This window comes from Aspergillus ruber, assembly GCF_000600275.1.
Source record: "Aspergillus ruber CBS 135680 unplaced genomic scaffold scaffold00006, whole genome shotgun sequence".
Classification (NCBI taxonomy): Eukaryota; Fungi; Ascomycota; class Eurotiomycetes; order Eurotiales; family Aspergillaceae; genus Aspergillus; species Aspergillus ruber.
The window spans coordinates 645,965-665,094 of record NW_024467302.1 but is presented as its reverse complement, the minus strand read 5'-3'; the positions used below and the strand labels follow the sequence as shown (position 1 = coordinate 665,094).

The following is a 19,130-nucleotide window of genomic DNA, read 5'->3' as shown; positions in this document are numbered from 1 at the left end:
ACTTATGTTGTTGGAATAACTAAAATATCCATATGGTCAATCAGATTTTATTAAGTAATCCCACTGTCCAATGTCCTTGTTCATTACACCTAGTGACCTAACTTATATAAAATAAAACCAAAAGGAGATTATGGATAACCCACTTATAATGTAATAATATAGTCCAGTCAAATGACGATATAAATATTTATCCTTATCCTACTGAGCTATAGGCGATAGGATAGAGATTCTTGTAATAATAATACTAGTATTCTGAGTTCTTCTGTGCCAACCTTATCTAATATATATATTAAAGACTAGAAAGCTTTTTTTTTTTTTTATTTTTTTAAAGTGGCTATAAAAAAAGACTTACATAATTATATATAACTTGTACTGGATTCATATTAAAAGCGCCGAAGCAAAAGCAAGGTACTTGACTACTTATAGCAACAGCTAGCTTTCCTGCGCACCCCCCTCCCTCGCGCGCTTTTTTTTTTCTTTTCTTTTTTTCCCTTTGTGAGTCGTAAGAAGTGGGACGGAGAAGGCAACAACAGCCTCTCCAAAATTCAGGATTGTTCGCCATCAATGCCCCGGATTCCCACTTCAACCGTCATAAAGGCATATCGACAAAACCCTCTTTTGCCAATACTTCTACAGGAATGTCGTTCTGTCAGCTCAGCACAAAATGAGTTACGCTGGTTACGCGAGCGAGCAATTCACGCGTGGAAACAATGGCCCTGGAAATACTCAGCTTCAGGCTGGAAAACTTTGTTAAGAACGATGTGCAAAGTGCGTTCGAAGGGGATGCCTCTTCAGTATATACTCGGTGACCAGCCCTTCGGAAACCTGGAAATATTATGTGAAAAGGGTGTCCTGATACCGAGGTTTGTCGCTTTCTTCCCCACCCGTCAGGAGACTAGCCTTTCACTCTAACTACCTTGTAACAAGACCGGAGACAGAGTCTTACACCATACATGCCGCCGAGCTAATCTCAAGATATTTCCTAGCCAGTGGTGGCCAGAATGAATATGTCGAACCATCGGGGTTGATACGACCCCTGCGCATTCTGGATCTCTGCACTGGCACTGGTTGTATATCTTTACTCCTGCATTCTCTTCTCGCCCCTCGTTTCCAGCAACTATTTATACTCGGTATTGATATTAGTGCTGCGGCTATTCAACTGGCCACAAGAAATCTCGACCACAACCTCCAGCTTGGTCTGCTCTCAGATAGATCCTACAGAGAAGTCCATTTCCACCAAGGCGATGTACTTGGTCGTGACAATGGACATAACCCAGAAATCGACGAGATACTGGAAACATACACACCTCGGTGGAGAATGAGCCCAGGACTAAGAGAAGGTTTTGACTGGGATATTCTGGTCTCAAACCCACCATATATTTCACCCAACTCCCTCCGCGATGGCACAACTGCCCGCAGTGTTCGGTTGTTCGAACCTGAGCTTGCCCTGGTACCACCTGCCAACATGAACTATCTTTCAACAATGGATTATAAGCGGGAAGATATATTTTATCATCATCTCATTGCATTATCATTCAAGCTATCCATCAGACTTACAGTCCTTGAATGTGGCAGTCGTCAACAAGGCAATCGTGTGATCGCTATTTGCAAAGCCTTCTCCATTAAATTGTCTGAAGATCACGAGTGGACTGTTGATATCTGGTTTGAGGGGCAAACAGACCACACTGACAATAAAGAAGGACCTTGTGTTATCATCCTGCGGAAGTGACATTGAATGGTTCACTCAACTACATTGACTCGAATTCAATCGACTGCTGTCTTATATTAACTAGCTCACTCAAAGTACAAAGTAAATTGCATAAAATAATATCACGGAGTATCTACAGCATCATTGCACACAAGTCTCCAGTCCCTGGGCATCTATATGTAAAACTAGAATGCTAACAACATACACCCAACACCTACACTTGCAAGCCTGCGAAGTAAATTTCCTTTCGTATCCGGCGAAATAGCAGTGGCAGCACTGGTGGCTGTTGGTATCTCTGTAGAAACACTGTCGGTTGGGCCCCCAATTCGGGCTCCAGAACCATTATCCACGGCAACGGTTGTAACAGGGTTTGCAACTCTCGTAGCATTAGGAACAGAATCATCACCTGTCCCAATCTCGAGTATATCGTCGTCGGCAGGATCAAAGTTTGTGTTGGCGAGGGAAATCTCGTTGTTTGCCAAATCATATACAACGTATGCACTGCGCAGAAATGTGTCGCCTAGAACAGCGGTACTATCTCCAGCAGGAACAATACCGAACACACATGCTCGTGTACCGTCACGGAAATAAAGAGGACCCGAATCGAGGGTCAGTTCGCCCATGCCAACCGTGATACTAGGATCAGAAAATGTGTATGTGATGTTGATATTTTCGTCCGCTAAACTGCACGGTACGTAGCCGACCCCGACTGATGCTTCGTAAACAACGTTCAAGTCACTGTATATGTCTTCAACAAGCGAGTCCGGCAGGTACGTCAGCGAACTTCCGGAGTCGAGTAACACCGCTGCTGGTAGTGAGTTTGACGAATAACTGTGGCTGTCGGACTCAGATTTAAAGGCTACTCCTGTGAGTGCAATGATAAATTCCGAATAGCCACCGTTGACTGTTTGAACCGGAAGAGTCTTCAAATCGCCAATATACTTTGCCCTGTTAACGCCGCCAAATAAGATCGAGCCTGTGTTTGCTTCCAGGTCGTTCAGCCAAAGGCTGTAGGCATTCGAACTGATCAGGCCATTCTCAACCATCGCCCGAGGAAGATTAGGATAAGCGCTCTGGCCAAACCGACCGACCTGTACTTCATTCGATGCATATCCTATGCCCAAAACACCCTCTGCACAACAATCACGCTCGATTAACCATGCTGCTTTTCTTTTTCTTTGGTAGGAGGGAATGGTTGACATATAAACCTACCAGAAGAGCTAGACGAGTATCCAACGCCGAACTGGAAATCCTCTAAAGTGACGCCTCCGACACGGATAGTGTCGGTTACATAGTCACCGGCCGCCCCTGAACCATCCGCATATGATATGTTGAAGTTGGAGGAGACATAGGAGTAGGTGGATGAAGAATCACCATCATAAGAACCTGATGTGCGGCAAGGGCTACCTAGAGAGGAGCAAAGAGTGGAGTTCGCTGCATTGCACCAAAGATCGCTGCTTCCGGTATCAAGAACCAAACGCAAGCTCTGCTCTGGTGTACCAAGGGTGACATTACAAAAATAAAGCGTTTCCTTCTCAAAGTATGAGCGATCTATAAACCCGCAATCAAGCCAGGAGGCGAGAAACCAAGAGAGAAAAAAAAAAAAAAAAAAAAAAAAAAAAAAAAAAAAAAAAAAAAAAAAAATTAACACACCTCATTATCAAGCTTCTGACCAACAGTTTGGTCTCGCCTTCGCCGCATTCGATCCCGATGGACAGGGTCAGGAATATCCTTTCGTTGAATGTCTAGCGGCACAACGGAGGGAGCATCTCTTCGGTGTAGCGTCAACGTATGAGCCTTGGAAAGCGCAAGATAGACAAAGAAAGACCATAGCCATGCGCTCCGCATTTCTTTCTTGTTTACTTTCCCTTAAAAAATCTCGTCGGGAGATAGATAGACTATCCAGAATCCGAAGATGACTTGAGCAATCAGCAAGGTTGAACAGTATTTAACAGAAGCTGTTGTATACAAGATGGAGCACAGGAAGGCAGGTCTTGAGGTGAGCAAAATCAGCTCATTTCCTTGGGCCCGCGGAGACATTATTGCTTTTTGAATAAAATATCCTGGATTCGGCTGGTGCCTGATGTCGTATCGTACGCTGCTTCCGTGGCTCATAATAGTAATAAGCGTTGGCCGGCTCAGTCGGAATCGTAGTACGTAAGTAGTAACTCGGATTCTCGGCGCCCCCACTTGGCCTTGGGTCCAATGACAGCGGATTCATCATCGATGTTGTTTGTCTGGTGGTATTGTGTGGTATTTGGAGGATATACACGTGGGGTTCAAGAGCGAATTTAAAGCAATTTTTGTGTTTTTATTGGTTAATATGGAGATAACGTATTATTACCATACTAACAATACCGTATATATAATAGTAGATTACCGCTGCAAACGGCAATAATGCCTGCTGAGCAGAGCTGAAAAGGGAATTCGACACTGCCATTGAGTAGTACTACTACCCTGTATATACTATCTAGCCCAAGGAATAACACATTCCAGATGATTTGTACTGTCCGCATGAAGAGCATCATCAAATTATCCATGAGATCATATAGGGCTGATGCCTCTTTAATGAGAAGTGTTACCTTGAGTGGAAATTATTGGTCTATCTAGGCCTGAAATAAACCATTTTCTGTTTGCCCACACACTGGAAGGATGAATGAATTCGCTTCAACATATATGTACTCCGTACATATGCAGGAAATCTCTTATGTGTTGTGGATACAAGGATTTCGGATGGTCTACTTAAAATCCACCGTATGAACCATAAAAAGCTCTAAAGCCCTAGTCTCCTGTCACTTTCATCGTTTGAGCATGCGTTCCCTCCCCCCTCCCCAAGAAAGAGACCACGCGAATTTCACAAAATAATCACTATGAAAAGAGAGCCCAAGATGAGGGTGCGCGCTAATGTAAATAACGAGACCCAAATGCGTGTTATTACTCATTACCCTCTTCTGGTCTATCTTCAAGACATTTGCGTAGTCGCGCAAACGATGAGTAGGATCTTTTACACAGTAAAATGGCTAAATGACCAATATTGGGGACTTTCTGACTAGTGAGTCAATCGCAACAACTTCCATTAATTACTTACATCCCCAGCCCTTCGGCTTAGAGTAATGGGAAGCTTGGAAGAATTGGGGGCTTGGTCTGGTCAGAGAGAATTTTGCTAATATCCTAAATCTCAAGATCATCGAGAATATTTTCTTGGAATGGAAGAATTTGAAAATTTACTGGGGTGCGTTACTTGCATACAGCCATATTATGGTAGGACTACAGCGAAGGTGCTGATAGTGTTTTATAAGTGCTGGGCTTCGCTCTGCAATAAGGTATGGCCACCATGGGTCGATCCTACTGTGGCTACTCCGTTTTAGCTGTCAAGAGGACTCAACTGCTGGCTGCTGATTCTAAATTGAAAGTGCTGCTGGCTCATATCCATGCCTTTTTTGATAGTCTCAAAGTGCCAATTGAGCTGGTTGAATTCAGCGATGAATGTTACTGGCACGCCATAATTGCCATGCTTCAGGCGGTGAGGCTTCGACTGAGAAGCTCATATTTGTGCTGGAAAGTTTGTATTAGAAGGCCCCTGAGTACATAATGGATGTTTAGAAGCTCTGGTCTTACATTTCCGGCATGATACAAGGTGGGCTGATGCTGAAACTGTCAAACAGTCTGCCAATAATCCCCCGAGTGGTCTTCTTGAACCTATTCTGCAGGTCTTGAATAAGCAGTGTTTAGATGTCGATATCCAGTTTGAAGGTGAATAGTCCTCGGATTGAAAGTATTGTTGATTGTGTGTCACTAACTGGTCCTAGGTCTTGGCAACGCAAGCTGTTTATTGCTGCAAAAATAACGGTTGCAAAAGCTTTGATATAAGCAGGTAGCTCCATCCGTTCCCCTTTGGATAGGTGTATCATAATTGGGATGGTTCCTGGATTCCATGGTGGCAAAATGAGCTCTAGTAACCCAGGTAAGGAATCTGTCATGGATGCTTCATCGTAATCAGGTTAAATTTGTGCATAGCAGGATATAATTTGTCGCACGTCCGGCCAGACCATGTTCGTCTCGGCTGGCCGTTGTAGCTTTCTACCAGCAATTGATGAAGATAAAACTTCAGATGACCACGCTACCAATGAGCGCGCCAAGCCCCTTAGTCGAACATAACTGAGCGCTGTCGAAGCATTCTCCAATCTCTCGCAGTGCAAAGGCTCCTTGCTTCCCAGAGATGAGCCCCATCAAAATGCATATAGCTCGGTGACTGCTGAGCGGGTGCTCACTGAGAAATAGAACGAACCTTGGGATTGTGCCCTAAAGCGAGATAATCAAGATGGTCACCCGGGCTGGATGGTTGTAGGGCGGTTTAGTAAGAGTGCTATCCTACTTGATATCTTCTATAATGACCATTGGAGACAACCACCATTTTTATGAGAGCACGGACGCACCATCTGCTTCAATATGAATTATGTACCATCAATGGGACCCCCAGAGCTGTTCTGGGGGACACCTGGTTCCCTATGGTACTGACATGACCAAAAGAGACGCTTCATGTCCCAAAGTCTGCAACGTACTCCTAAGAGCAATTAGGTATCTCTTCTTCGGCAACATCATTTTGGAGGATGTATTAGTGATGGCCTGTGGCATGGGCAACGTAGGCTTAGTACAATAATCCAAGTGGAATTCATTCAACGCCTCATCTCTATTAAACTAACGATACTGGGATGACATGGTGACAGTTTAATATCGAGCCATCTTCATTGAGAACGAAATCACCACTGCAGTTTAAAAGCGAGTGTAAATATACTCAACCGCAACAAGGGGACAAATGCCTATATTTTATAGGTTAATTAGAATAATGTATATTGCCCCAAACCATATAGTTTTGGTGCTTTGATGCATCTTGATATGATAGCCCGAGCAATTGATTATTAGTCCTGCGTGCTTACCTTGCACAGCTTGATCATGGGTCGAAGGGCCTTTATCCTTGGTTATTGATCAATTCGGACTTTTTAGGGCACATAATAAGTCACGTTACTTGACAAGGTTTATTAGGGTACACTTCATTGGTATGTCAACGATTAGCGCTAGCATCTGGGAATTGCGATTAGTCTTTTGAATTTATTGCAAAGAGCTATTGTAGCTTTCAAAATCCAAATCTCAATGTTTTAGGTTGTACGCGGTAATATGACTCACATCACTGTTATCATCTATGCAGTACATACTACTATTAGTTTTTACATTTGAACACTTTTGACAAAATGTTCTCATAGCATATCTTCCTATTTTCCTCTTGTCGATTCCCTTTCCACAGATGGTCTCCGGGGTAATTCTGTATGCCTTTGGTGGTCGACTAAAGTGCTAGCCCGAGCCCTAAATTTACTCAAACCGGCCCTATCAACCGATCCACGGGACCACGATACACCGACAATAGCGGAATACTATCAGACATGCCCAAGTATGCCCGGCATACTGTAGAAGACCCCGTTCTTTCCATCTAATGAGTATGCACTCCGGGAGACGACGTTTGACGACACTCACTATACAGCCGATCTAAACGTAGATAAATGGCCGGCATGTTATTGCAGATCATAACATACAGGTTCACAAACCTAGTGCTTCTTTAACTTGCTTCATAGTCCTTTCAGCGTTGGAACGCGCGACCTGGCTGCCTTGGTTCGCAACATCTTCAAGGTAACCTGTTTTGTTTTCTATGAGAGCAATATATCTCTCCCTGATCGGCTGGAGATGGTTAGCAATTCTGCTAGCAACGTGTCCCTTTAGAGCCCCAAGGCTTGAATGCTGGAACTCTGAGACCACTTCTTCGCACGATTTGCCTTCAAAATGAGCGAGAATTTCGATCAAGTTAGAGACGCCTGGACGGTTATCTGGGTCATATTTGAGCTGCGGCTCCGAGTCCGTAAGTGCGCCCTTTATCTTTCTGTGAATATCTTCTGGGGTATCCGAGAGCAAAATCCTTGATCGTTCATCGGGGTGGGATTTCGACATCTTCAGAGTTGGTTCTTTGAAAGACATCACTCGTTTTGCGGGTGCTGACAATGCCCAACTATTACTATATGCCCCATACCCGACCGGACGAGGAAAACTTACATATGAGCGCCTCAGGTAGTGGGAAAATGGACCCGTAGAGGTGATTAAAGCTATTTGCCGTGTTTCTGGAAAATTCAAGATGTTGCCTCTGGTCCTCCCCCACGGGCACATGTGTAGCCCTAATCACTGTAAGCAGAGGGTCTTAGCGCATAGTTTCCCTGGTGCCAAACCTATGGACTAAGATGTCTGCTGCTTGGAGAACGGGATATGAGAATAGGCCCAGCCGAAGTTTCGCCCTTGCTGCTGAGTCTTCCAGATTTGTATTCTCCGGTAATTGAAGCTTGCTCTACACGGGGTCAATACCGAAAACGATGCCATTCATGCTATTACCCATGCGTGCCCACATGATTTGCGTTATTGCTTTTTGCTGTATCTGCTCACCTTCCATTGGGTCATACGTGACAGATACCCCATAGAGGCCACTGTGCTCAGTATCCAGAACAATTCGGTGTGTGCGGAGACCTGGCGGTAGTCAGTACGTAAACTTGATGATAAGCATTGGAAATTTGAAAATACTCACATCGGATTGGTAGAATATCGCCGACCTTGCAGGATCTAAACCTACGGCAAGAAGGGTCGCGAACATCTCCTTCTTGCAATTCCGTAACCAGGGAGCATCTTGAGGCACTGTCAAGGCGTGAAGGTCAACTACAGAGAATAACAATTTTGTTCCCTCTGTGGCACCATTTTGTAATTGAACCCATTCACGCAAAGCTCCCAAATAATTACCCAAGTGTGGTACGCCGGTTGGCTGTATCCCCGAGAATATCGTTTTGTGGGCTGCTGATGTCTTCGTGGAGTGTGAACTGCGCCGATGTTGAATTAGACCTTCAAATTGGACGCGATTTCTCGCTGACACACCCAATTTCGTGAAACTTTGGCCATTATAGACGACCCTAGTTTTTAGATCCATACCAAAACAGAGAAGGAAAAAAAAAAAAAAAAGATATTCGAAAAGGTAGTAAATAAATAGAGATATAGAGAACAAGAGACTTTCAAAAGAAAAGTGCCCGAGGTACGAAAAAAGTAAAGTCACGTGTTATATGAGTCGCCAAAGAATCAAACTTCCCCAAGAAAGGAGAAGAAGAATGCAGAATAGAAGATCCATGAGACTCAATCAACAAACATCTGTGTGCTATGCTTAGGATGAATACAGTATGCTATACAGCCTTACTTAAATTCTTGTCTCATTTGATAGAAATTGACGAATAGATCTGGGGCTGGGACACAGTGGTATGATAGTACAAATGGTAGAGTATACACAAATGCAGAAAAGAATAGGAGGTCAAAAAAAACCCTGACTGGCCGAAGAGCAACACTTGCCTATATAACCTCGCTGGATTCAACAATGACCATCTAGCCCCTGCGAACGTCAGTCAATGGGCCTTTGTTCTTGGTAAACCGCTCGCTTTCCAAGATATCCAATATCGATTGGTCACCACCCCTGTCTTTTCTCTGGCCGAATTGGGAGAGGTGCGGCTCAAGTGATTGCTCAATCTCAGGCATCGCATCATCCATAGTTTTAGCCACGTCTAGATTGTATGTCAGTAAACAAAAAATGAAAAAGAAAACATCATAGGCGTGAAATTGCACTGTACCGAGACTTTCATGCTCCCAAACATTTGCCTTTAGGCCTACTCCATAGAAGGAGTGCTTTCGCAAAAAGGCCAGCCACGTCTGTACAGTCTGCGGATTGCCATCTTTGATTTGAATCAATCGCCGAAGTGTTATCCTTTCAAAATTTTCTTGGCTTTTCTTATGTACGAAATTACTTCGCGGGAATGTCCAGCGCTCAACAATACGCGGCAACGGCACAGGTCCCGAAACGGGAAGTTTCAAATAGTATGCTGCACGTATGGCAAAATCGGCGAAAAATTCGACGTTCCGTACACTGTACGATCTCAATTGGAGATCACAAACTGGGAGACCGTACTGGGCCTTTCTTCGAAGAGGACGCAAGTAGAGCGCTTGCACGCTTCTAGGAAGGCGCGCCCCTTGATTTAAATCATCCAATCGTTTTGCCCTAGTCTATAGTAAGCGCGAATGTCCCTCTGTTATTCCATTTCGACAGCAACGGACCATGGTTTTATATATTCGGACTGCTCGGTTCCTCTTTTAGGGTTGGAGATTTATAGTCAGCCCACAATGTCATATACCCCGGGGAAAAAATAATTTGCTAGAGGATGGTGTCTACAGACTGATTTCCCGACAAACTTGCGGCGTGACGAACTTCCGACTGACTAAGGTCGACATCCGGCTCATTTGATGATGCGAAGCTTCGAGTTGGTACAGAGAACTTTGCCAATGTGATTAGAACCAAATCCAACATAAGTACTGGGGCAAGTGGCATACCTTGAATCGCTTGCCTAGCCCTAGCAGCATCCGCGACTTCGGAAAGGAAAGCATGGCTGCATAGTTGGTGAACAACGATCGTCCCCAGTATTCCACCAGAAATTAGATAAAAATGAACTTCACCGCTTTCCACTTCAGTCGTAATTTCTCCCCGATCTTAACTTCAATCCACAGTGTTATCAGAAGAAACAAGTATAAAATAACATCAGAAGAATAATTAATCGAAAATAAAAGGAATAAAACGAAAAAAAAAAAAAAAAAAAAAAAAAGAAAAAAAAAAAAAAAAAAAAAAAAAAACAGAAAAGAAAAATAGAAAAGAAAAAAAGAAAGAGACTATCAAGACACAGACTTAGCAACTACGAGTCGAAGATATTGCACGCACTGTATTTAGATTAGTGCGGATTGCTGCCCCACACGGGCAACGGAATCCAATATAAAATCTGAAATTTTTTTTCTCCCACCTCAACCTTGAAGCTTTCTTGCCTGCCCCCTCGAGGTTCTTCTATTATTATTATCTCTTCTTCCTCTTCCTCTATCACGTCCATATGGCAGAGGGAGTTTGCACAGGGCGTCATCCTGTCCAACCTCACATTGAGGTTGGTATGACAGATGATGATATTCAGATGCTGCTTCATGAAGCAGAGAGCCGGCTTCGAGCTCCTGGATCGAGACCAACCCAGAATTCAGAGCTCCAGATGTCTAATGGGAATGAAAAAAAAGATACATCTTTGTAAGATCGAATCTATACGGCATTTTGCCTGTGTACGGGGATCACAAGCGAGCTAACCCTGATCCAAGAATTCCGAAGTTATCAGCGAATCATTCCTTGCAACCATACGTACATGAAACAAATGAAGTTGCTACGATCGATCCTTCTTGTATGGTTGATTCCCGACAAAAAGACATGTCCAATTTCGATCCAACCAAGACAAGGACGTTGGACACTTCAGGAAAGAAGGTGAGATTTCCCGAAAATATCTTAATTCGTCCTTCACTTTATCGTACTTTGCTATGAGGATAATTTCCTACGCGTTAGCGCTTGATGCAGCTTCACCAACCCGTTTTGGGTTGCGCTGCGCCAATGAGAGTTATACAATTTCATAGTTACTCTGAGCATTTTTTTTTTTTTACAGAGCTTGTGCTTTTGTTGTCAGCCAATCTCACAGGCGGCCATAGGCTAACTTTATGCTGAACTAGAAGGATAAATCCACAGCGGGGGAAGCTTGGTTCAATCTTCCAAAAACAGAAATGACACCAGAGTTGAAGAGGGATTTGCAGCTCCTTCGGATGCGTTCAGTTCTAGACCCAAAAAGACATTACAAGAAAGAAGGGAAAACGAAACCTCCGGAGTTCTCCCAAGTGGGAACGATAGTCGAAGGACCAACCGAGTTTTTCAGTGGACGTATCGCAAAGAGAGATCGCAAGAGAACCTTCGTGGAAGAGGCTATGGCTACGGAGCGTGAAACAAGACGCTTCAAATCCAAATACAACGACATACAGACCACGAAGCGAAGCGGCAAAAAAGCATTTTACAAAGATCTACGGTCGAAGAGGGGCCGTGAAAACAAGTGAAAAGCAATGTCTCAGTTCGTCAAGGAAATTCTTTGAACCCCGCATGGCGCTAGCTACGGCGATTTTGAGGTCGAACCCCGAGTCGTCTTGTTTTAGCAGCATACCGTCGCTCAGAGGTAATCACCAAGCGCTAATGTTGCTGGAAGATATCCTGGACGGTTTTTTGCACAAGGTCCTTTTACGATGTTATTATCTATACTTTTGAGACAGACATCGTGTGATGACTTACTTGCATATCAAGGGCTGCAGAGCGAGCTGCTTCGAGGACCTCTTCGTGATTGGCTTTCCCCTCCTGCAGTATAGCATCAAGCTCCTCTGCCTCCTTCTTCTCGAGGAGATGGTCATCTCCTCGAGGCACAGGAGACAGTACGGCCTTGTTGGTTACAAGGCTGAGTGCGATGACTCGCAGATCACAATGTCTAGCAGCAACTATTTCTGGTACAGTCGACATGCCAACTAGGTCTGCTCCGAGTTGACGAAGCATACGGCACTCGGCTCTAGTTTCATAACTACCTTGCTAGTCAGTGAAATCCAAGTCGCGCTGGAGTTGATGTGATCTTTTCACACACCTTGGACCTCCAACGAACGCATAGACTCCCTCATGCAGTCTCCGTTTGCTTTGCGATGGTATAACGGTTTTCCACGCTTTATGCACGTAACGGCGAAGTTCGAGGTCATAGGCATCTGACAAAGGGGGGAACCGAGGACCGAACTCCTCCGCATTTGGGCCGCGTAGTGGATGTGTGCCTGCCAAACCGGCAATGAAAATATGCTAATCAATAGTAATGTCGGTATCAGCACGATGTAGATGCCATTCAGAAATATGAAACATACGTCGTTCAACAACACGAGATCTCCTACCGCATACTCAGGATTCAGGCCACCGGCAGCATTGGTCACTAATATTGTATATATTAGTTCAAACGTCGAACAGGTTATAGCGGGGAAGGGAAGCCCACAAACTATGGTATCGATGCCCAATAGCTTCAAAACTCGGACAGGAAACGTTACTTTATCGATAGAATGTCCTTCGTAATAACTTGACAGTATCATTAGTGATTACTGGTCAGTACAAATCCGGGTTTTTATGGCTAGCTCACTGTGCGCGACCAAGCATTAGAACAGCAGGAACCTTCTGACCAAGAAGTCCAAACACAAGCCTCCCCGCATGTCCGGTAACTGTTAATCAGCGATTTAGCGCATTGGGGAGAGCAAAAGAAAGGGAAAGAAAGAGAGAAAACAAGAGACGTATGGGAGTGATGTTTCGCTGGAGCCAGACTTGCCTGTAAGCTGGGGAAAATATGGTATAGAAGAGTAGTCATATTCCACTCGGGGTGTATCCCCAACTGTATGCACAAGGCCTCCTAAGCCAGTTCCACAAACAATTGCAACACGCGGGCTTTGGAGGGAGGAGGGCAGGCGTTCCTTTATGTAAGAAGCTGCCTCCTTGACACGTTCGAAAGAAGATATATTTTGAGGTAGTTCAGTCATTCTTCTGGGTGATGCGGGAGCAATGAATGATAAGACAAAATCCAGAAAGGAAAGCAATAGTAATAATAATGAGATATTACTTCTGCTTATTTAATTTGTGCCGTTACATACGTAGTAGAACTGCCAAGTGATACTCCATACCCTTGGCCAGGACCTGTACATCATTTACATCATTGAGGTTTGCTATCATATTTATAGTAGTAAGTGCTGGAATATATATCAACAGTACCAACCAATGCTTAACAGATTTAGAGCTACACACGAAACACAGAACTAGTAGAATTGTTTTGTGAGTGCAGTAGAAATTATATTACTACGTACTATGTATTATCAGATTCGCGGGGGTTTGCGGATCTTTCCGCAACCGTCAGTCGGAGCTGAGCACCTACATACAGTAATCACTGTCACTCCTTGGCACGCTTCTCCGCTGACTCGACTCGGGCTCAAAACATTCATCTATCAGCATCACGACTGGACAGGATGAACACTAAATCTTCCATTTTCTAATTATTGAGGGTATTATATCATCATCAGTACATATTCTCATCTTACGCGCTAGAAAGTCAAGGTTCTAGCTCAAGATTATTCCATCATCGCGTCGCATTTCACGCGATCCGCCACACCATTGTCGAGAAACTCATCACTTCGCGTTTTCGCGAACTATTGCTTATAGATAACACCGTCTTCGAGTACAACTCCTTGGTTGTTGTCGATCATCATGGAGCCTACTTCCCAAAATGCCGGGCAGCAGCAGGGCAGGCAGCAACCTGTATATGATATCAGAAATGGTGGGCATTATGGTAAGACTTTGCAACCAAATCGCAAACCATAATTTATGCACTTGCAATTTTTGCTGACATAGTATATCAGGTGCCAGTGCAGCTGTAGGTTCTCTCAAGTCCCACGACATTTTACAAACAAAAGACTCGCCCATAATGTATTAAACTTCTACTGACTCTGGGTTTGTGTGTGTCCTAGCTCTCAGCGCAAGGATACGCACCAGTGGCTGAATTGTATACTGGCACCTGGGCAAATGTGAGTGCGTGAATGCATGGTTTTGAATGGAACTGACCTCGATCTAGGTCAACCAAGGTCTACAAGGGACAGCCCGTGATGTTCTTACAACATACTGGCAACACGTAATCAACCATCTCGAATCTGATAATCATGACTATAAAATACACCAACTGCCGTTGGCACGCATAAAGAAGGTCATGAAAGCTGACCCAGAGGTCAAGATGATCTCAGCAGAGGCACCGATTTTATTCGCAAAAGGGTGTGATATCTTTATCACCGAGCTAACCATGCGGGCGTGGATCCATGCCGAGGATAACAAACGTCGCACTTTGCAGCGGTCTGATATTGCAGCCGCTCTTTCCAAGTCTGACATGTTTGATTTCCTTATTGACATAGTGCCACGAGAGGAGGCGGCCTCTCATGCGAAGCGATCCAGTCAGACAGCTGGAGCTCCTGTAGCCTCTTCTGCACCAGGGGCTACAGGTCCACTACCACCGTCTCAACCTGGCGTTCAACATCAACACCATATGGCCCCACCTGATTACGGATCTTTAGGCCAGCATGGCATTCCTCAGGATCAAGAATATAGACCTCAACCCACCATGTACACAGGGGCAGTGCAGTCGGACCCAACAGCAGCATATGGCCAGCCACAATCTCAAATGTTTGAGGGAATGTATGCTGCTTATCCGCATCTACCACCACAACAGGTATGTGATATTAATTGCTCTGTATTTGCATAGAAGAATGATTTGTTTTAGCAGCGTTATATCATAATATGTGGCTAATTAATTTGAATAGTGAGTAAAGTCATCGGCTATCAATGTTTAGGAATCGGTGGTGTCTTATATTCTGCTTTCCCTTGATGACTTTATGTGAATATCAAACAAGTTTATTACATGTTTTCATTCCATGTATTTTGTCTCCAATTTTCTCTTCTTATTATTACTCGGATAGTTTTAGGTTACTTAGTATGTGTTGGTGGACATACATTGGCGTTTTGTCTTTCTCATTTCCCTCATTCCCTCCTGTCTCTTATATTTGCACGTACTTGGGTATGTAATGATCATGTTGTACGCTGTGTGTTTGTTGAAGCCATATCTAAATAACTCTTTTACTCGAGTGTCAAGCATCATTGATAAAATAGTAGATAGCATTATATAATTGCCAGCGAGAGTCCTGACCTCTTTTCATACAGATGGGCGTCAGGACTTCTTTCCGAATCTTGATGAGAGTGTTGAGAATTTATCGGTTTTCATGGGGCTTTGGACTGTGCGTGTGAGCCTGCTTCATTGTTAGCCTTTATGTTGAATCAAGTACTGGATGAAGGTATAGTACTTTTCTAGTAAGACAGGGCCATTCAATGCATCCACACGGCCATATTTTTTGTTCCTCGTGGATATGTCATAGAATTCGTCCGTATTGTCCGCTTGCATCAACTGTACCGTTTGCTGTAGCTCATCAAGATTCTCCCGTAGAATAGGGACCCCAAGGCTGTCAACAAACTCAGTGAGATATTCAACGTCCTTTGCGAGAGCCATGACGCCATTAGGATTGATCTTTTTCACGTCTGATGAGAGGGGTTGTGCCTTAAGGTGTTAGTAAGCCCTAATACATTTAGAAAGTAGAACTTACTAGAATCATATTTGCAGCATGACTCAGAGCATCAAAATAAATCAATTCCTTGATTTCTGTTGGTAGCCCGAGTAATGTCGAGTTCATTATATTAGATAGAAACCGGGTCAGGGTTTGCATGAAGTTGCTGGGCTCCGTAGGAGGTACAGGTGCCATCCACTCGTATTCTGCGGTCTCAATGAGATCATCGATCTTAGAATTGACGACCTCGAATATACGCTTTTCTGCGGCTTTCTTGTTTGTTCTAAACTTTTCCGTCGCTCTCAAAGCGATTGATCCGCCAGCAGAGTTTTGTGACCTCGCAGCAGCAAGCAGCGACTCAAGTTCATGACAGGCCAGTTCAAAATGCTCTAGATTTATGAGAATTTGAACAATCTGACCCAAATACTGGGAAGCGAGACGCTCAACAAGTGTGTCGCATACTTTGTTCGATAGAAGTTCATCCAGGGCCTGATACTGTCAGTTGAAAAATCAAATATCAAGCCAAAGGATACTCACATCTTTCAACGTATCGTCGATGACATTTGGATGAGAGAAATCATCATTCGCGAAAAAATAAAACTGATTCAGGAAATTACGAATATCGATGCAACAGAGCGGATACATTTGAGAGAATGGTAAAACGCATGGAAATCTAGACATGTCGTTAACACCGAGACAGAGGCGGACAAAGAGAGGATGGGAAGGAAAGGACAAAAAAGAAACACAGAAAAGGAAAAAAACCCAGCGGTTGTCTCTGCTGAACTTACACTTGCTCTTCCTGTGGTTTTTCGGGGTTATACCAGCTAACATTGAGGACTTTGGCATATTCCTCCGAGCTCTGTATTGGCATAGGCATGTAATCATCCGTAGATACGATCTATGACAGGTAAGACATGGTGGGAAATACAGAAACAGAAGTGATATACTCACCTCCTGGAAATCGTCGCTGAATCTCTTCTTGAGAAGCTCGGCATATTTTTCAAAAAGGGTCAACAAGAATCCATCGAAGATCCCGACTGGAAACTCCCAAGTCTGAATTTGGTCATGTTAGCAAAAGTCACATACAGTGTGTAGTTAAAATGGCAGCAAGACTTACGTTCATTGTTTGCATGAATAATGCGATGAGGTTTTTTATTTTTAGTAGACTCTCAGCATTGTCAACTTCATAGAGCGCCTTCGATATCAAACTGACAGCGGTTTGGCACATTGAATCCCAGAGCTCACCGACCTGTGTAGATTGTTAATAACATACTCATTTCAGAGACTTCTATTCACGGATATAAAGAGGAGAGGGTGGAGTACATCAACAGGGGATCTCAGATCAGGGACCCTTTTCATAGTAGACCGTTCCACAATCGCAAAACCTACTATCTCCTCAAGGAAATTGTGTAGACCGGCCCCATCTTCGTCGATTAGGGTTATTGATGATGGGATCAAAAGTTCCTTTTGTCGCCGACGTGTGTTTGCGTATTCAAGTCTGAACTTATCCATGTGTCCAAGTGACTGGTGGATGTGCAAGCATTCAAAGAGTGGTGTAAAATCCACTTGAAGTTCATCATTCTGCAGCAAGTCATATTCTTCATCCTCGTCAGATACTAACTCGATAGCTGAGTTCAGTTTGAAATTTCCCAAGTATGGAATTTTCTGCGCTCTCTCTTTTTGCCTAGATTTCCGCAAATCCGTGTGGTATAGCGCTATTTCGCCCAGGTACTGCGACATCTCACGAATCCGATAGAGCCAAGTATTCAAGTCAGACATGACTGCTTCGGCTATCGCTCTCTGCGTCGTCGGCACTGAACGCTGGATCATTTCTGCAATTTTATACTGAGTAACTCCTTTGAGGTGTACATTCTGCAATTCCTCAATGGCACGTAGAGCTGCATAGTGATTCTTCTTGGCAAGCAAGTCATGAACTTGATTCGCGAGGCGTAATACCTCTAGGCAATCTTGTATGGCATGAGAAGTCTCATCAATGTTTTGACGATGACTCCGTGATTCAACCAATGCCTTCTTCTGCTCGGCTAGCCGCTCCGTACTGGTTTGGATCGACTGATTCAGGTCCAGAATCTCGGCCGTCAGGCTCACAGTCCCTTCCCGTATGCGGAGAAGCTGGTTAACGGAAGTGACAAACTCTTGATGATTGGTGTTACATATAGTCTCGATTTCAGCTTCCTTATCATTGGCAAACTTGGCCAGCGATTGTAGAAGTTGGGGCGTGCGATTCCCGACACTATATTCTCGGATCGAAGGAATCAATTGATCAAGGTAGTCCGTATCGGGAGGAGATATGATAATCTATATATGCCACTATTGTCAGCTGGTGCACGAGTGATTTCCAAAGACTTGTAGGCGATGCTTACCTGATTCAAGACGTACGATGGACCATTGCGGGCTGGCACAACCGACGGCATTTCGATGAAGTTCCTTGGCTGTGGCGACTACTCGGGGGATGCGGATTACATGTATTTGTGGGTAGGGATGTGCTATCGTGCTAGTGTCACTAGGATAGGATTCAAAATCCCAAGTAAGTCCGATCGGGTTGTAATATCAATGTCTTTTTCTTGGTGTCGCGGAGTATCGCAGACGCGAGCGATGATGACACTTACCCGCTCGGGAGTATTCCGCATTTAAACCGCGGCGCAAATATTCCAATGAGTACCACCTGACATACTACATACTACTTATTGTTAAATTATTTAGCACATAGTATTAACTATTTACTATTTCAAATGTTGTTATTCCATATACCTGGACAAGAAGAGGAATGGCCTGGTGCATATACTACAAATGGCATCGCGTAATTCCTGCCTGCGTCGAAGGTTTTCGCGCGCTATCGATAAGAGATACATGTATACCAGATGGACATGCATCCTGAAGCGGATGTGCATGATTCTATTGATCTATTCCAGTGGGGTGAAGAGTTTGTTATTTTTCTGACCGCCGAAGACCATTGTCTTTTGAAGTAATGGCCTTTGGGGTGGTGGAAACCGTGCATCGAGTCCTGATACTACATAATCAGAGCTTCTGTGAGCTTCCGAGAAGGGGATCAGCACACCCAGCCTGGGGAGCAGACCCCAGGGAACCGACAATGGGCAGAAAGCAGCAACCGAGGACCATGGTCTCTGGGACAGCATCTAGCTCGACAACTAGCCAATACCCTACCAGCAGACCCATCCGAGGGTTTTGAAAGCACGACACAAACAGCCAATAGCCAGTTCCCAGGGAGAATAGAGGTGCTACCAGGTCCAGAGGCCCTAGCAGCGGCACAAACTTT

At 44.3% G+C, this 19,130-nt stretch overlaps 8 protein-coding genes across 8 annotated transcripts in view; 3 read left to right on the top strand and 5 right to left on the bottom strand.

Annotated features, from left to right (window-relative positions):
- Positions 1-564: 564 nt before the first annotated feature.
- On the top strand, positions 565-1,729 carry EURHEDRAFT_451112 (N5-glutamine methyltransferase family protein; the record flags this gene model as incomplete). Its single annotated transcript, XM_040783923.1, has 2 exons — positions 565-863; positions 928-1,729. The coding sequence occupies 2 exons, from the start codon at positions 565-567 to the stop codon at positions 1,727-1,729; spliced, it is 1,101 nt and encodes a 366-aa protein (XP_040640980.1).
- Positions 1,730-1,893: 164 nt separating this feature from the next.
- EURHEDRAFT_451451 (pepsin-like aspartic protease) lies at positions 1,894-3,556 on the bottom strand (the record flags this gene model as incomplete). Its single annotated transcript, XM_040783954.1, has 3 exons — positions 1,894-2,840; positions 2,921-3,239; positions 3,362-3,556. 3 exons carry the CDS (start codon positions 3,554-3,556, stop codon positions 1,894-1,896), a joined length of 1,461 nt encoding a protein of 486 aa, XP_040640979.1.
- A 3,310-nt stretch (positions 3,557-6,866) lies between these two features.
- Positions 6,867-8,769, bottom strand: EURHEDRAFT_410351 (tryptophan--tRNA ligase MSW1). The gene is made up of 5 exons (XM_040781334.1): positions 8,328-8,769; positions 8,189-8,269; positions 7,978-8,093; positions 7,808-7,926; positions 6,867-7,749 (listed from the first exon to the last, which is right to left on the bottom strand). Exons 1-5 carry the CDS (start codon positions 8,718-8,720, stop codon positions 7,301-7,303), a joined length of 1,158 nt encoding a protein of 385 aa, XP_040640978.1. The 5' UTR covers positions 8,721-8,769; the 3' UTR covers positions 6,867-7,300.
- A 47-nt stretch (positions 8,770-8,816) lies between these two features.
- EURHEDRAFT_410350 (mitochondrial 37S ribosomal protein uS10m) lies at positions 8,817-10,254 on the bottom strand. Its single transcript, XM_040781333.1, has 5 exons — positions 10,160-10,254; positions 10,006-10,103; positions 9,887-9,919; positions 9,406-9,830; positions 8,817-9,339 (listed from the first exon to the last, which is right to left on the bottom strand). The coding sequence occupies exons 1-5, from the start codon at positions 10,211-10,213 to the stop codon at positions 9,164-9,166; spliced, it is 786 nt and encodes a 261-aa protein (XP_040640977.1). The 5' UTR covers positions 10,214-10,254; the 3' UTR covers positions 8,817-9,163.
- Positions 10,255-10,761: 507 nt separating this feature from the next.
- On the top strand, positions 10,762-11,731 carry EURHEDRAFT_513858 (Fcf2 domain-containing protein; the record flags this gene model as incomplete). Its single annotated transcript, XM_040786213.1, has 3 exons — positions 10,762-10,889; positions 10,958-11,117; positions 11,357-11,731. 3 exons carry the CDS (start codon positions 10,762-10,764, stop codon positions 11,729-11,731), a joined length of 663 nt encoding a protein of 220 aa, XP_040640976.1.
- Positions 11,732-11,861: 130 nt separating this feature from the next.
- On the bottom strand, positions 11,862-13,222 carry EURHEDRAFT_384837 (purine-nucleoside phosphorylase; the record flags this gene model as incomplete). The annotated part of the gene is made up of 7 exons (XM_040779631.1): positions 11,862-11,906; positions 11,961-12,240; positions 12,301-12,503; positions 12,566-12,630; positions 12,691-12,770; positions 12,832-12,910; positions 12,973-13,222. The coding sequence occupies 7 exons, from the start codon at positions 13,220-13,222 to the stop codon at positions 11,862-11,864; spliced, it is 1,002 nt and encodes a 333-aa protein (XP_040640975.1).
- Positions 13,223-13,940: 718 nt separating this feature from the next.
- Positions 13,941-14,982, top strand: hapE (CCAAT-binding factor complex subunit HapE; the record flags this gene model as incomplete). Its single annotated transcript, XM_040783918.1, has 4 exons — positions 13,941-14,022; positions 14,093-14,106; positions 14,201-14,257; positions 14,305-14,982. The coding sequence occupies 4 exons, from the start codon at positions 13,941-13,943 to the stop codon at positions 14,980-14,982; spliced, it is 831 nt and encodes a 276-aa protein (XP_040640974.1).
- Positions 14,983-15,444: 462 nt separating this feature from the next.
- The window catches only part of EURHEDRAFT_529470 (putative exocyst complex component Sec15), a gene marked incomplete at its 3' end in the record, with an annotated part of 14,249 nt that continues 10,563 nt past the window's right edge, over positions 15,445-19,130 (bottom strand). Inside the window, exons 7-14 of the mRNA XM_040787111.1 lie at positions 17,186-18,151; positions 16,953-17,084; positions 16,787-16,888; positions 16,624-16,733; positions 16,373-16,508; positions 15,875-16,324; positions 15,578-15,828; positions 15,445-15,523 (exon numbers count right to left, since the gene is read on the bottom strand). Coding sequence (XP_040640973.1) covers positions 15,445-15,523; positions 15,578-15,828; positions 15,875-16,324; positions 16,373-16,508; positions 16,624-16,733; positions 16,787-16,888; positions 16,953-17,084; positions 17,186-18,151 — 2,226 coding nt within the window. The remainder of the gene's footprint in view (positions 15,524-15,577; positions 15,829-15,874; positions 16,325-16,372; positions 16,509-16,623; positions 16,734-16,786; positions 16,889-16,952; positions 17,085-17,185; positions 18,152-19,130) is intronic.

Coding starts and splice junctions, on each gene's coding strand:
- EURHEDRAFT_410351 (XM_040781334.1), bottom strand. CDS start 8,720: ATGGATCTAAAAACTAGGGTCGTCTATAATGGCCAAAGTTTCACGAAA. Junction 8,270..8,327: donor CGATATTCTACCAATCCGAT/GTGAGTATTTTC, acceptor GACTACCGCCAG/GTCTCCGCACACACCGAATT. Junction 7,927..7,977: donor GCAGACATCTTAGTCCATAG/GTTTGGCACCAG, acceptor TACAGTGATTAG/GGCTACACATGTGCCCGTGG.
- EURHEDRAFT_410350 (XM_040781333.1), bottom strand. CDS start 10,213: ATGCTTTCCTTTCCGAAGTCGCGGATGCTGCTAGGGCTAGGCAAGCGA. Junction 9,920..10,005: donor GCAAGTTTGTCGGGAAATCA/GTCTGTAGACAC, acceptor CAACCCTAAAAG/AGGAACCGAGCAGTCCGAAT. Junction 9,831..9,886: donor TCCGAATATATAAAACCATG/GTCCGTTGCTGT, acceptor ACTATAGACTAG/GGCAAAACGATTGGATGATT.